The 16143-nt window shown below is 43.7% G+C and overlaps 1 protein-coding gene across 1 annotated transcript; it reads left to right on the top strand.

The window, feature by feature from the left end:
• On the top strand, positions 1-7396 carry LOC135546274 (rhodopsin kinase grk7a-like). The gene is made up of 4 exons (XM_064974567.1): positions 1-594; positions 3090-3527; positions 6101-6378; positions 6574-7396. Exons 1-4 carry the CDS (start codon positions 1-3, stop codon positions 6908-6910), a joined length of 1647 nt encoding a protein of 548 aa, XP_064830639.1. The 3' UTR covers positions 6911-7396.
• Positions 7397-16143: the final 8747 nt, after the last annotated feature.

Below are 16143 nucleotides of genomic sequence, written 5' to 3'. Positions count from 1 at the left end.
ATGTGTGACATGGGGGGATTGGATAATCTGGTGGCGAACACGGCCTACCTTAAGGGGGGCGACGAAAAGGAGATGAGGAAGAGGCGGCGCAGCCTGTCCCTGCCCAAGCCAGAACAGTGCGTGTCCATCCGTGCCGCAGTGGGGAAAGAATTTGAGATGCTCTGCGAGAGGCAGCCCGTTGGGAAGAAGTTCTTCCGGAAGTTCCTCCTGGAGTCCAACCCGCAGTACGTGGCAGCTGCAGAGTTCCTGGACGAGCTAATCGACTGGGATCTGGCGGAAGGCGCTGGCAAAGATAAGTCGAGGACGAACATCATCAACAAGTTCTGCAAGGCTGAGTCCAAGAGCTTCCTGTCCTACCTGACAGGAGAGGTAGCGGACAAGTGCAAGGCCGTGTCGGACAAGGATTTTGAAGACGTGATGATGGGCAAGGTGAAGGATGCCACACGGGAGTACCTGAAGGAGAAGCCCTTCACAGAGTACCAGACCAGCCCTAACTTTGACAAGTTCCTGCAGTGGAAAGAGTACGAGAAACAGAAAATCACTGATAAGTATTTTCATGAGTTCAGGACCCTTGGAAAGGGAGGCTTTGGAGAGGTAAGTCATCAAAAAGTTTGCAGTGCAGCTGCCTAACTGGCAACAGTAGTGAAATATTACAGTTGTAAAATGTAAACTTGAACACTGTTTTAGCACTGTTTCTAAGGTTATGCAACAGTTACAGTGAGAATTGGAATGGTACAAATACTAATGATAAGGGATGATAAAGAAGTCCCTAAAAATGATAATTGTTTGTACCTCATCTAACTGCATACTGCTCAGCTAACACATTTGGTTCCTTGGAAGTTGTGGAAATGTTATGTTTTTGTTTGCAATTGGTTCTGAGAACGAAGCCATAAGTTTCCTGACCGGTAAAACAATGGTTTTTTAAAAGTTCTGAGAACAGAATTTAAAATTTCACCTCTTCTGAGAATGTACATTTTTAGGTTGCAGGGAGCTTCTGAGAATGTTTTACTATGGTTACATGAAAGTTTTCCTGGGAGGTTTTATTAACGTTCTGAGAACATGTTTCAATAATATTATTTATATTTTACCCCCTTTTTCTTCCCAGTTCCGTGATATCCGATTGCGTTCCGATTACGATCTTGTCTCATCGCTGCATCTCCCCAAAGGGCTCGGGAGAGGGGAAGGTCCTTCGAAACATGTTCCGCCAAACCACGCTTCTTAACACCCTTCCGCTTAACCTGGAAGCCAGCTGTACCAATGTGTCGGAGGAAACACTGTTCAACTGACAACCAAAGTCAGCCTGCAGGCGCCCGGCCCGCCACAAGTAGTCACGAGTGTGATGAGCCAAGTACAGTCCCCCCGGTCAAACTCTCCCCTAACCTGGACGACGCTGGGCCAATTGTGCGCCGCCCTATGGGACTCCCGGTCACAGCCAATAACACTTTTAATAACACTGCTAGCTTAGTTTGGATTAACGTTTTTGGTCTCCAAGCACAGAGGGAAGCACGTGGAAATTCCTTTCCTTAGGTATTAATCATACAAACACGGTTATGTTTTATTGTGGCACGGCATCAATGAGATTCTTCTGTTCTCTGTCCATGGAATTAGTCTACTGTGCCACCAGGATAGAGCTAGCATGCCATGTTTTTTTGAACTCATACAAAGCTGTTTTAATCTATTCAAAGATACCCCATTTCAAAGGAAACAAGCACTCATTAAGTTCAGGTGTGGGCAATTAGTGGGCGTGGGTTTTTGTTGATGCTGAGAACGGAATGTATATGTTTTAAATAACATTCTTAGAATGTTTCTTAACGTTCTCAGAACAATGTGAGAACATGACTTTAAAGAGAACCATGATGAAACCTGTAGGAAACATTATGTTGAAGTACTAATATTCCCCCAGGAGAATGTTGTTTCTTAACGTTCTCTGAACTATTTGAGAAACTTCCCAATGTCAAACCAGTTGGAGACCGTGCTTAGAACATTACCAACATTTGAATTAAATGTTGCCATGTTTGAACTTTTAGGAAACATTCTGTTAAAGCAATGAAAAACCAAGAAAATATACTTTTTGTCAAGTTCCTTAAAGGTTGACTTTGGGCAAAAATGCTAAAATGAACATCTTTAATCTGCATAACTGATCAATGCACCATCCTACCAGGTCATTTAAAGCTTAAAACAAAATGGATGAATAAGATATTTGGCAACAGAAATGCCATTTCTTTTTAAAAATTTGACCCCTTTTTCTCCCCAATTTTATGGTATCCAATTGTTTTTGGTAGCTACTATCTTGTCTCATCGCTACAACTCCCGTACGGGCTCGGGAGAGACGAAGGTTGAAAGTCATGCGTCCTCCGATACACAACCTAACCAAGCAGCACCAATGTGTCAGAGGAAACACCGTGCACCTGGCAACCTTGGTTAGCGTGCACTGCGCCCGGCCCGCCACAGGAGTCGCTGGTTCGCGATGAGACAAGGATATCCCTACCGGCCAAGCCCCCCCGTATCCCGGACGACGCTAGGCCAATTGTGCGTTGCCCCACGGACATCCCGGACGTGGCCGGTTGTGACAAAGCCTGGGCGCGAACCCAGAGGGTCTCTGGTGGCACAGAGAAATGCCATTTCTTACCAATATCTACAACTTCCGTCCAAAAACAAATTCTGTGAAATGACCTCCACACACACTGGAGGAGTTCCTGGCAAGCTGAAGTGGTTAGCTTTGCTAGCGAACTAGCTACAGCGGTCGCTTTGTGCAAAAAAAACTGAATGACACATCGACAAATCACCAAAGGCACATCCCAATTCTGCTTAAAAATGTTGAAAGGGGGAGTTGGATCATTTTTTGTGCCCATAGTCGACCATTAAATGTGCTGAGAATGTTCCAAAGCCAAGCATCAATCCTGCATCATTCCCATAAAGTTGTGGGAAGGTTGTATGCTAAATAACCATAGGACAACCACGCTCTCACCAAGCTCTAAGAAACATGTGGTTCTCTGAATGTTTTGTGCTAGCTGGGTTATGTGATAGCTTGGGGATCTTATCATACATTTCTCAGACATTAGTTTCAGTCCCTCTCTCTCTCTGCATAGGTGTGTGCCGTGCAGGTGAAGAGCTCAGGCCAGATGTACGCCTGCAAAAAGCTGTGCAAGAAGCGTCTGAAGCAGAAGAATGGTGAAGGCATGGCACTGCTGGAGAAACAGATCCTGGAGAAGGTCAACAGCCTGTTCCTGGTGAACCTGTCCTATGCCTACGACACTAAGACCCACCTGTGTCTCGTCATGACCCTGATGAATGGCGGCGACCTCCGGTACCACATCTACAACATTGGCGAAAAAGGCCTAGAAATAGACCGCATCAATTACTACATTGCACAGGTCACCACAGGAATCCTCCACCTGCACTCCATGGATATAGCATACAGAGACATGAAGCCAGAGAACGTGCTACTGGATAGCTTCGGCCAATGTCGACTCTCGGATCTGGGGTTGGCCGTGGAGCTCCCTGGCGAAAAGACCATCAATCAAAAGGTAAGGGCTCTGATAGGCTGAGATGAATTTCGTCATCCTTGTTGTTTACTGTGACTGTACATTAACAACAATGACTGATTTTTTTTTTAGAGTAGGGTGAGATGACATGGTATTATTGATAAGTATTTATCCATGGTTAGGGATCTATCCATAACCAGGGTTTTACATTATTACCATCTCACTGGGCATAAACTTGTTGAATCAATGTTGTTTCAACATAATTTGTAAACTTGTAAATTGTGATGTAGAATCTATGTGGAAAATACATTAGATTTTGAAAAAAAAGTAATCGACTGTTGTTTTGAGGGTGACATTTCAACCACGGGATTATGTCATCATGGTAACACAATTTCAACATAGACAAACCATGTATAAAATATGTTGAATTTGTAGCTTTAAAACCACATTAGATCTTCAACACTATGTCCACTATCAGATAAAAAGCATTAGGCTGGGCAGCATCTCCTACTGGAGACTTGATCTGTCTACAACTAGGCTTTGGTCTCCCATCCAGGGTTTTAACCAAGCCCAGCTATGATATTTGTCACTGACTTTTACCAATGTACTATCTTGGGAATGACTGACTGTACACTGCCCTTCCAGCATTATGTACAGTGGGGCAAAAAAGTATTTAGTCAGCCACTAATTGTGCAATTTCTCCCACTTAAAAAGATGAGAGAGGCCTGTAATTTTCATCATAGGTACACTTCAACTATGACAGACAAAATGAGAAAAGAAATCCAGAAAATCACATTGTAGGATTTTTAATGATTTTATTTGCAAATTATGGTGGAAAATAAGTGTTTGGTCACCTACAAACAAGCAAGATTTCTTGCTCTCACAGACCTGTAACTTCTTCTTTAAGAGGATCCTCTGTCCTCCACTCGTTACCTGTATTAATGCCACTGTATAAGATTCACTCTCCATTAGCAACCTCTGTACACACGCACACACACACTCACGCACAAACACACACTCACTCAATTAGCAACCTCCATATTAAGAGAGCTCAACTTAAAAACTAGATAGATTCACTGTTGTTATTGAAGTCATTCCAAAGGGTTTAGGTTTAACAAAGCAAATTAAATGTGACCATACTTTATTACTCATATCACAAATGATGCTATTTAAGCCTATATAGCATTAGCAAAGTCATCAACAGCCGTTGTTTTAATTCAACTAAAAATAGACAACACAATAGGCCTAGGGATTCAGGCTCTGGTTGATTTCAAATTGTATGTTATTTAGTGATATTGAATTATCCTTTGTTGTCAACATAACCAAATATCACAATTTGAAGGAGATGTATCTTCTGCTTGGATAATTCCATTTTTGCCACTGACTTAGTCTGGCTATAATTCCAGTTTGACAAATTAATAATTTACATGTTGGATTGTCAAACAAAAATCTAAGTTAAAGAACAGGACTAAATCAAATCACACTTTATTTCAAGTGTATTTCAAGTTTGATTTGATTTAGTCCTGTTCTTTATCTTTGGTTGTTGGTTGAGATGGAGACGTGAATCCATTAATTTGTAGACAAAGTGGAATTAAACTATCCAATAAGAAGATAAATCTCTGAAATATAACAAATAGCCAATTAACTTGTCAACATGTTAACAAATGATATGTAGAATTCATGTTTCCAACTCAACCAAAAATACAAGTGAAAGAACTGGATTAAGCCAGTGGCTCAGATGGAACTATCCAAGCAGGAACTATCCTTTAAATGTTGATATTTGGTTGCATTGTCAACCAAACACAATGACTTTTGTAATACAGTAAATAGCTTAATGTTAAGGCTTTCTTACAAGTTAATGTAACATTCAACCTCACAATGAATAACACATCCATGGCCACCTTTTGAGATGACTGTATCTGTACATCTCTTCTGATGTAATCATATAGTCTACGTGTTCAAGATATCATGGAATTGATCTCTCGCACCATGTATTTTTGTTATCTCTACTGCAATCCCGGTCATTTGGTTCTGCTATTAGATTAAGCACAGTGATCACACATGAATCTGTTGTGTAAAACAAAACTAAATATCTGACATTGTATTCCCATTTGAACTTTGCTGTGCTTTTAAATGGTTGAAAGGTGCAGTGACATTTGGGTGTCAACTAAAACCAAAATTCAAACATTGTTTTTCCATGGGGGGGGGGGGGCATGGCCAGGATAGAGGGCTTACTGGAGGCTAGTGCAGGGGAAACCTGGTGCAGGCATGTGGTGCTGATGTTACGAAAGAGCTTTGGTAGAATTCAGGGATATAGAGTCCCTGATAAGGGGCATGGTGAGCATAAGGGTACATTGGCATATGTGAGGGTTGAATCAATGAATCACTCAATCAATCAAAAGTTGTGCTATGCCACTGATTAGCTCAACTATGCAAAGTATTGTGCTGTAGTCCACAGTTGATATAACACTGAACATTTTGTTACTATGGTATGGAACCCTAGAACTAGGCGTAAGCAAACCCTCACTTCTCTTTCTCTGTTTCCTTCTCTGTCATCACATCTCCCTCCTCTCCCCTCTTCTCCCCTCCCCTCCTCTCCTCTTCCCTCTCCTCAGGCTGGCACAAGTGGCTACATGGCCCCAGAGATCCTGAAGAAAGAGCCTTACCGGATGTCAGTGGACTGGTGGGCACTGGGCTGCAGTATCTACGAGATGGTGTCAGCTCGCCTGCCCTTCAAGGACTATAAGGAGAAGGTGCAGAAGGAGGAGGTGGCACGGCGCACCCTCGAGGATGAATGCAAGTACGAGCACAAGAACTTTGACGAGGGTACCAAGGCCATCATCGACCTCTTCCTCAAGAAGAAAATTGACAAGCGTCTGGGATGCAGGACCAAGTAAGAATTGACCGCAGTTTCGGGCCCAGAGATATTCCTGAGTACATGGGCAAACCAGGAACAACTCTAGGGCCCTCTAGAGGTTTTTCTGGTCAGGTCACATGTTCAGGAAAAACACCTGGTTCTAGGTATCAGGTCAGGTGGACTTGGGGGGAATGTATATTTCTCTGACTTCAGTGTGTTTCTCTCATCCAGGAACGAAGACCCAAGGAAGCATGAGTGGTTCAAGAGCATTAACTTCCCTCGACTGGAGGCGGGGCTGATCGACCCACCCTGGGTTCCCAAGCCCAACGTGGTCTACGCCAAAGACACGGGGGACATCAAAGACTTCTCAGAGATCAAGGGCATTGTGTTTGACGACAAAGATGACAAATTCTTCAAGGAATTCAACACGGGGGCAGTGCCCATTGCTTGGCAACAGGAAATGATTGACAGCGGACTTTTTGACGAGCTGAACGACCCCAACAGGAAAGAGTCGGCCCCTGGATATGACGACGAGGAGAAGAAATCTAAATCCTGCACGCTTTTATAAAAGCTCCTCTATACTATAGTTAGGACTTTTGTCATTTTCAAAGCTATCTCATTAAGAACATTGTGACGATAATCGTATCCACAAAAAAAGGTGTGAAGTGGCCAAGGTCAAGGAACGTTTTCCACCATTTCACACCTTTTTTTTGTGGATACGATTCTTCCTGCTCTCCTACATTGTAATGATCATGATAAACCACAGCACTTACGATGATATCAGCAATCGATAAGGAGCTATAGGTCATTTTGCCTGTATCATTGAGCAGAGTCAGTGTCTGTGGTATAATCAACAGCAAAGAGCTAGACCAGAGCCAGAATGGGAACTGTGCTTTACAGGCACTGGCATACTTGCAGTAGCAGGCTTCTACCACAAGGTGTCCTCAGATATCTAGATATGTGGATATTCACAAAACCTTCTTCTCTGTATTGACCTGCGTGTAACATCTTGCCTTTTTAAAATGCATATGCTGAGATCACCTGTTCATTTTTTTGTGCGTTGTGGTTTTATTGGATTGCAATGCTTTGACTCTTAAAGCCTTAGAGAGCATTAACTCTCACTCCTTCACAAATCTATCCCAATGACCAACAAACTCCCAAACCATATTTGAACAAATGTATAAATAAATATAAAATGGATGTCACTGGGTTCAGTCTCATAAGCTATTTTTAATAGTATTATGTAGGGTTTATTTCAAGTGCACTATAACAATGTATATGCTAGCTTATTTTCGCCCATTAGTTACATTTAAAGGCCCAATGCAGATGTTTATATATCAATATCAAATTATTTCTGGTAACACCTGTAATAGTATTACATTAAAATTGACAAAAATAGCATTTTAGCAAATTACTATTTCTCAAGTTGTCTGAGAGGGGTCTGAGTGGGGAGGGGAAAACTGAAAATTAGCTGTCATTGGCAGAGAAGTTTAGAACTCTCTTTGTTATTGGTGAATTCATTCATTTATCGCCTGGTGATGTCACCGGGAAAGCCAAAACTCCTGCCTTTGCAAACCTGCTAATTCGGTCCTGTGTCGATTGTATTTTCAACAAGCAACTAACAGGAAATAACACTGATCAAATTGTGTTAGTTTCATCAGCTGTTGTACAATATGACACAAAACACAGGAAAAACATCATTTTGACTGCACTGGGCCTTTAAGAATGTGTGCGCATCATAATGCACCTTACTAATTAAGTATGTTAATAGAATTGAGAAACCGAGATGATCATTGAGGATTTCAGTGTCTGTATGGACAGTTTATTATAGTCTGTGTAGGAGTTGAATGGATCTCAGAAGAATGTTAAATCAAAAGCCGGTCCTGTTTTGTGCTTGTGTCTTTGTTACGCTGAGCTTCTCGAAGTGACATTTGATTTGTAATGTTAGTGTAAATCTCTATTTCTTATTTTTTAAGGGATTGGGGATGCTTGTGGTATGTGTATGCTGAATGGAAAGGTGATATGTGCAATAGGAAATTGTAGAAAATCAAAGAAATAATGAATGCTTTTTATATATTTATTTGAGAATGTTTTTTTATTTCCCTGTATAATCTGTGTAAAATCAGTTTACATTTAACCTCAAGTGCCCCTTTTCTCTGCCTGAATTTATCCCACTTGATTTGAGAGCCAGTATGTTTAATGTCACAGTCTTTTGCCCTAGTGAATTCACCTCCAACTGCCTCAATACTCACAATACAGATATCATCTACCATAAACTAATTACATCTATCTTCCCCCATTCAACACTCAGATCAGATGTCCAGCAGTTTATGTTTTCATAACATATTACTGCCAGGGCTCCATTTTTAATCTGATAAATATCATTTACTAATGGATTGAAACCCAAACTCTGGCGTGTAAGTCTTACAGTTTGGCGAAACACAGACACATTTGTGAACAGGTTTTGAATGTGTGGGACATAAACATGTGCGGTGCTAAATCCTGAGAGAGGCGACCTAACAGGACTGAGATGTTCTGTTGGCGGGTGTCTGTTGTGGGATTAGAAGGGGTTTAGATGGAAACCCAAGACACAACCAGAGCCTCATCACACGTAATGGCAGATGAGGGAGTCATCTGTGGACGACTTGTTGACAACATCAACCCGTCGTCAGGTCTCGTGGAACATGTTTTTACCAGGCGCCTACGACCTTCAGCCAATGTTTAGTCCCAGGGTCTTTCAGAGCGAGTAGTGCAACTGTGGCCTTCCAACGCGGCCCTGCTGCACACTCCTGTCCCCCCCCCCCCCACACACACACACACACTTAGACACACACTTAGACAGACACACACTTGTTACCTCTGTTGTGGCAGTGGGTGTTGGAGATCAAAGTGGGACAGGGTGTAATTTGGGATATGTGTTTAGTACATGCTTGTCTTCAGGATTAACGTGTTATCACGCGTGTGATATAACCCCATTTTCCTCCTGAGGAATCAGTGTGCATGTTTGTGTGTGTCTGTGTTTGCCCCGTGTGTGTGTATAATATGCACATGCGTGTGTGTGTGTATAATATGCACATGTGTGTGTGTATAATATGCACATGTGTGTGTGTATAATATGCACATGTGTGTGTGTGTATAATATGCACATGTGTGTGTGTGTATAATATGCACATGCGTGTGTGTGTATAATATGCACATGAGCGTGTAGTACAGGTGAGAAATGGCTGAACAGTAGATACAGAGCCTATTGTCTGTCCAGAGGGAGAGCAAAGGAGAGCCCAGGCCAATCGCGTGGGAGGATGAGGAGGAAGAGGGCTGGTCATGGCTCCCTGTCTGACACTCCAGTTAGTTTACTTTACCACAGGGGAACTGTTTAGCTTTTGGTTTACATTCAATTTCTCCAGCTTCATTGCTCGAATTTTTCACATTTCTACAAATAAGTGAAGTCCTCCGTGCCGTCCAACAGAAACATGGTGTCTGTGTTTGACGTGCTTCCTCTCAGAGGCTCAGTATGGTGTATCCATGGAGCCAGACCCCAGAGCCCCCTGCCAGGGTGGGGAGGAGATAGGAGTAGCAGGCCTGGGAGTCACAGAAAAAACACGAATAAACACACACACACACACACACACACACACACACACACACACACACACATATACACACACACACACACACACACACATATACACACACACACACACATATACACACACACACACACACACTGCATCCTCGCTCTACTAATGTCCAAAATTACATCCTCCTTCTTCCACCATCACCTGTCACTTACAAGCACCAAATCCAAAGGAAACGGGTTGGTTGGAGCTCATCAAAAGTTATTGCATCCTGAAATCTGAGTGGACTGCAGTGTACCGCTTACTGCAGTGTCTTGCCTCCAGACTGTAGGGTGGCAGAGGAACAACACATCAAAAGAGTGAGAGAGGATATATAATGATAGAGATACGGTATTAAGGAAACATTTTATAGGACATTTTATCGGACATATACTCCTTTTCCTGAGTGCTGAGAAATGATGGTGCATGTGTTAATCTACTTAAACGCAACCTCTGGGGTTACTAGCAGAGCATTATTTGGCGGTTAAGTGTGTGTATGTGTGTGTGTGTGCGTGTGTGTAGGTGCGTGTCCGTGTGTGCGTACGTACGTGAGGGATAGTAATAGTGTCTTGGACGCAGGTAAGATTCCTCCCTGTTGGATCTGTTTCCCATAACCATAACACACAGTAATATAAGTTGTCAGGTGCTACGTGTCTCTAAGAGTGTATCCAGTTGTAATCTAATTATGTGGTGCTTTAGTGCATTCTTTTTTGCCATAGTAATGTGACTGATGGTTGGCACAGCAGGCAGTCTGGACTGGATCCAAGGCCATCGCAGTGTGCACATCTCACCTGTCTATACCTCACTTAACCTCCCAATGTGTGTGAGTGTGTGTGTGTGTGTGTGTGTGTGTGTGTGTGTGTGTGTGTGTGTGTGTGTGTGTGTGTGTGTGTGTGTGTGTGTGTGTGTGTGTGTGTGTGTGTGTGTGTGTGTGTGTGTGTGTGTGTGTGTGTGTGTGCACTCAGATCCTGTCCCCTCACCTGTCTATGCCTCACTTAACCTAACACTGTATACCCATGACCCAGGCAGCCTCACAGTGGAAATACACAGATCTATTTCACTTTAATTTCAATCCCAGTCCATTCAGGAAATTTGATGGAAATTCAATTAATAAGTTTTGTAAAAGTCTTCATCTGTAACTACAGATTTTCTGTGCTCAAATAGATTTCATCCCTTCTCTGAGCTGTTTTCCATGCCCACGGTTGAAAGCAAGTAGGCCAAAGTTGATGATCCTCAACCACCCTTTAAGACAGTGCAGTATCGTGCCCCAGACCTGGATTCAAAAACTATTTGAAGCCATTCAAATACTTTGAGCATTTTCTCTAGCCTACCATTAGTGCCATGTGGGCGGGGTTTGCCAGTTTGGCTAATAATCTACTAGGCTGTTAAGCCAGGAATGCTCAATAAAGCTCAGATAAAGTACTTGAAATGATTTCAAATTCTATTTGAACCCAGGTCTAATCCTCAGTCCCCTGTTAAGTTTACAGTTGAGAGGTCAGTTGCAGTACACTGCCCTCAGGGTTTTTTTTTTGACAGACATACTAATTTAAGAATCACTACTTTGGGCTCTGTGGTGCTGTCTCAATAAGACTGTCGATCAGTTGGTATTTAAGTTCCGAGTCCGACTGAGCTCAAGTTGCCTTTTCAATCACTGTAGCCGAACGCCTGTTGTAAATACTTTAACTGGTAACATACCAATACCACATATCTAAACTATGTGTCATTTAATCTCTCATATTTATAGTTCTGTTGGTTGACATTTTACATGCGAAGGCAAGCAAAGACACAGTAGTGAGCTCTACAGATGAATGAAGACATAGACATTAGACCATTTTATATGATAATGATAATGGTGATGAGAAACCACACACACACACACACACACACACACACACACACACACACACACACACACACACACACACACACACACACACACACACACACACACACACACACACACACACACTGAGCCCAGATGTTACTGGACTTGGTCTGTTGGCTTCCCTTCCTATGTTTATCCCAGCATGCATTGTTGACTCTTCGTGTCCTGCAGAACATTATTCGGTCCTGTGCTCTTTTCCACTGTGCCTCTTTTCCACTACAACTCCCATAAAGTCACCATCCATGCCTCTTAGAAGAGGGCATTCTCCAGACAGCAGCTCTAGTCACATGCTTTGTCAAGCCATTATCACATAATAAGTATGTGCTTTCACAGCCATTTATAACATAACACCATTCCTTCACTGCAATATTCCAGGTATTGTTGTGGCAAGGACATCTTAATGGGTTTCTTGGCTGAGAAGTTGGAATAAAAGGTGTTCTGGATGGATCACTTGGGCATGGTCACACATGCATGCACGTACACACAACCCACACACGCACAAACTTACCTTCCCCGCTCACTATACACACACATACACACACACATATGGCACGGCCCAGGCAGCTCTGAAAGCAGCCTTTGATGGCCTATTTTCTCATTTGCCGTTTGGGTTGGCATCGGACAGGCCCTCCTCTCCCATCCAGTGTGGGCCCAAGGCGCCTCCAGCCCCCCTTTGAAAGATTCATGGAGCCTGCAGGGAGTCAAACTGCTCTCACCTGTTGTCTCTGGCAGCCCGAGGGGAGACGATTAGCACCCCTTGCTGACAATATGCTCTTTGTTCCCCTTCCTTCTCTCACTCGCTTTCGCTGCCATCACACTCGCTTCTCGCACTCTGTCTGCCTCACTCTCTCACTCAGTGTCACTCTTTCTCTCTCTTACTCTCTGTCACTCTCTCTCTCACTCTCTCTCTCTGTCCTTTCCTATGCCCTTGTGAGCAGAATGTGCAGTGTGTGGAAAACAGTTGAGCACTTTATCACAGATCAGCAGGTTAATCCTGTACAAATAGATTCTGGAATGGGGTCACATATGTCCTGCGGAGGTCTCGCCATCCGGGCCAAGCCCAAACTAGCTTTAACTCATCTCAGTGCAATTATATGAAGATTTAGAGGTCGAACGCTTAGTTTAAACATTAGTATCATCGTACATGAAGTAGATTAGGCCAAAAGTTCCAGATAAATCTGCTTCCTGAAGCACTGTTCCATTCTGAATGCATTAGCATCCATTAGAAGGGACCACTAGGCCTCCCATAGATGTCTGAGTGGTGGGAATGTGTGAGAGGGCCTGTGTCCCTTATGGCCAGGGAGGGCATGAGATGCCGACACACACACACACACACACACACACTGCGGCCAGGCAGAGCATACATGTGTGCTGTGCTGAGAGCAGGCAGTGTGTGACATTTCCACTGCAAAGGGTCAAGGCTTCGCAGCTGTATAAAGTGGCCTTTATTGGCCAAAGGAAGAAAGGACTCTGTGAGATCTGGGTAAGCTGATAGGCTCCTCTTTACATTTAGTGTATAGCGCATAGTGGAACCCATTGAAGGATATTGGTTCCCTAGAGGAACATACTGTATTGAAGGAGTGGGTGTGGCACATTAAGGAGAGTCTTGTCTGATGTCAGTCTGTTGCCACCCTCAAGGTAGTGTTGTGTGACTGTATGCAACAATGCAAATTACCACCACACATATTATCAACATGTTCTCTCTTTCACAAGTCAAGTTATTGTCCCCCAGGATGAAATCGGGGCGGGGACTGTGGATCTGTCTCCGTTCTTTTGTCACACGCAATATCTCCGACAGCCCTGGCCAGATTTTGAAGAAACATGGATGAATGTTGCGTCTTGCCATAGAGATCCATCATTTACAAAATGAGTAAAGGCCCATTTACTGTTACCCTGTTTACCGTTACTCGTGGCAACCCTATGGCCTGTATACAATGTAAATCAACGTGACCTTTCCTTGTAATGATTATCCAGTTTGGGTTATAATTGTATGATAGAACCTCACTTACTTTTATATATAATTAACCATTCATCCAACCCTTAACAAAATAGACAAATGTGCAGGCCTTCCTCTGAGTGGAGGAGAGCAACCCAGGAGAGGCAGTAGCAAATCTCCTCTCAGCATCACTCTGTAACAAACGTTGCTCCTGTGGGCCATTAGGAATGCAGCCATCGCCATGCTTTAGGGCGCCGCTGATAGGCCCTGACAGATTGAGTCCCCCTCTGGAGCTCAGCCTTCCTGCTCTCAGACATACTAGAGCTTTATTACAACTCCAATCTCACCTAGAGGAACCGCGTTTCCCAGCATGACCTGCTCCACTCTTGGCCCCTGATTGGCTGACGGCCCCTGACGCTCTCCCGCCCATGGCTCTGATTGGTCGGCAATCCCGGCCTTGGGCGCAGCCAATCCCACGGCAGAGGAAATGGGTAGGACACGTGTAGTAAACCAAAGGAGCCCGGGCATACCTCCAGCCAGGACAAAACACCCAAGGAAGCAAATTAGGTATCCAGTCTCCAGCCTGCGCAGCGGCATATAATCTCCTTAACTGAGATACACAGATGTCTCTGTATGGAGTTTACTCTCAGCCATACGTAGCACTTACAGTACAGCTCTGCCAGAAACTACTTGAAGTGAACATACTAACAGTACAGAACAGTACTATACACTATATTTCAATGGAAGGCGGAGGCGCAAGGAGACTTTGAGCGATTTAACCATTGGCGACAAGAGACCAGGCGACCACAGTTTGTCAAACTTTATGATCAGCAACTTTATGATCAGCAATGAGCCCACTTGATAACCAATCAGTGGAAGGAGAGTCTTACAAATGAGCTTTGACACCGTGCTGGATAGGCTTATAACCACCATGCTGTTTTTATCCTGTATCGACAGCGGGAGATCTTGGAAATTCCTTGCTACAAAGTATAGCTTCTAGTATAGCCATACTGTTAGGAGGGTTTAACTCGTCAGACTGAAGTGGGTGTCTGGCCTGATGACAACCTGAGCCGTGACTGAATATTGGGCAGCGTTGATATGATCCTATCTCTGACAGGAAGGTTTAACATAGACACACGGAGCTGTAGGGCCCACTCACCTAAACAGAATAGACCACAGAGTGACATATCTAATGGATAGACACTTTAGTCTGTCATAAGCTTGACCTCTGTCACCTTAACACACAGAGTGGTCAGGATGTGAGCAAGTCTTGCTTCCCTTCCTCTCTCATTGACTCTTTGGCTCTCCGTTTCTCTCAGGTGCGTATCCAGACTTTCTTTGTATACTGTAGGTCTACTGTATCATATGAGTGTAGAAAACCAGACCATGATATGCAATGCTACGCCAAGGAAACCTGAAACTGCAGCCTTTTAGCCCACTGTTATCTCTGAGATCTGCTTCCTGTGTTGTACAGTATGTTATAGGGGTGCTCTATCTCCCTCTACCTCTATGGTGGTGTGTATGGGAGGGGGGGATGAGGGTCTGAGGAACTCTCTTACGTGCTTTATGCTAGACCTCCCTCACCGCACACACAAGCCTTAAAAAGCCCTGGTCTGTTCTCTGAGCGGTTAGTTAGACAGTTACTAACAGATTGAACACCTCGACGTGTTCAACATGAGGGGTCACTGCTCAAGGGACTTTCCAAATGAAGACACCTCTGAATTACAATGACTTATGATTGATATGTTTTAGGAACAGGCGATGCCATGTTGTGCCGGTGCAGCAGTTTCCTCTCCTTTGATGAAAGTGTGTGTGTCTGTGTGTATCTCTCTCTCTCTGTGTGTGTCTGTGTGTGTGTGTGTGTGTGTGTGTGTGTGTGTGTGTGTGTGTGTGTGTGTGTGTGTGTGTGTGTGTGTGTGTGTGTGTGTGTGTGTGTGTGTGTGTGTGTGTGTGTGTGTGTGTGCGTGTGTGTGTGTGTGTGTGTGCGCGTATGTGAGTGTGTGAGTGTGTGTGTGTATGTGTGTGGAGGGACGAGGGGTTCTGCCTTTTCTATAAGCATGAGAGTTTTATGTACTGTATATATAGTGTCCTGCAGATAAGTGGACTACAGCATAACTAGCCATGGGGAAACAAACAAGTTCTTGAATAAAGGCTTTCTGTATAGCAATGTCTGTGTGGCAATCCTGTATGTCATAACTGTGGTTGTCAATAGTGGATTTGATGTGGAGGTTTCAATAATCAGTCATACAAACACTAGCTGGAACAAGTCAGAGGAAAGAAATTCAGGTACACATATTAAACATTTTACTTTTTCCAGGAGCAGGGTTGAAGGACAAGGATGAGGTGCGACTAGACGAAAGCATCCA

The sequence above is a fragment of the Oncorhynchus masou genome, chromosome 9 (assembly GCF_036934945.1).
Source record: "Oncorhynchus masou masou isolate Uvic2021 chromosome 9, UVic_Omas_1.1, whole genome shotgun sequence".
Classification (NCBI taxonomy): domain Eukaryota; kingdom Metazoa; phylum Chordata; class Actinopteri; order Salmoniformes; family Salmonidae; genus Oncorhynchus; species Oncorhynchus masou.
The sequence above is the reverse complement of the archived record's forward strand: the minus strand, read 5'-3'. Positions and strand labels throughout refer to the sequence as shown.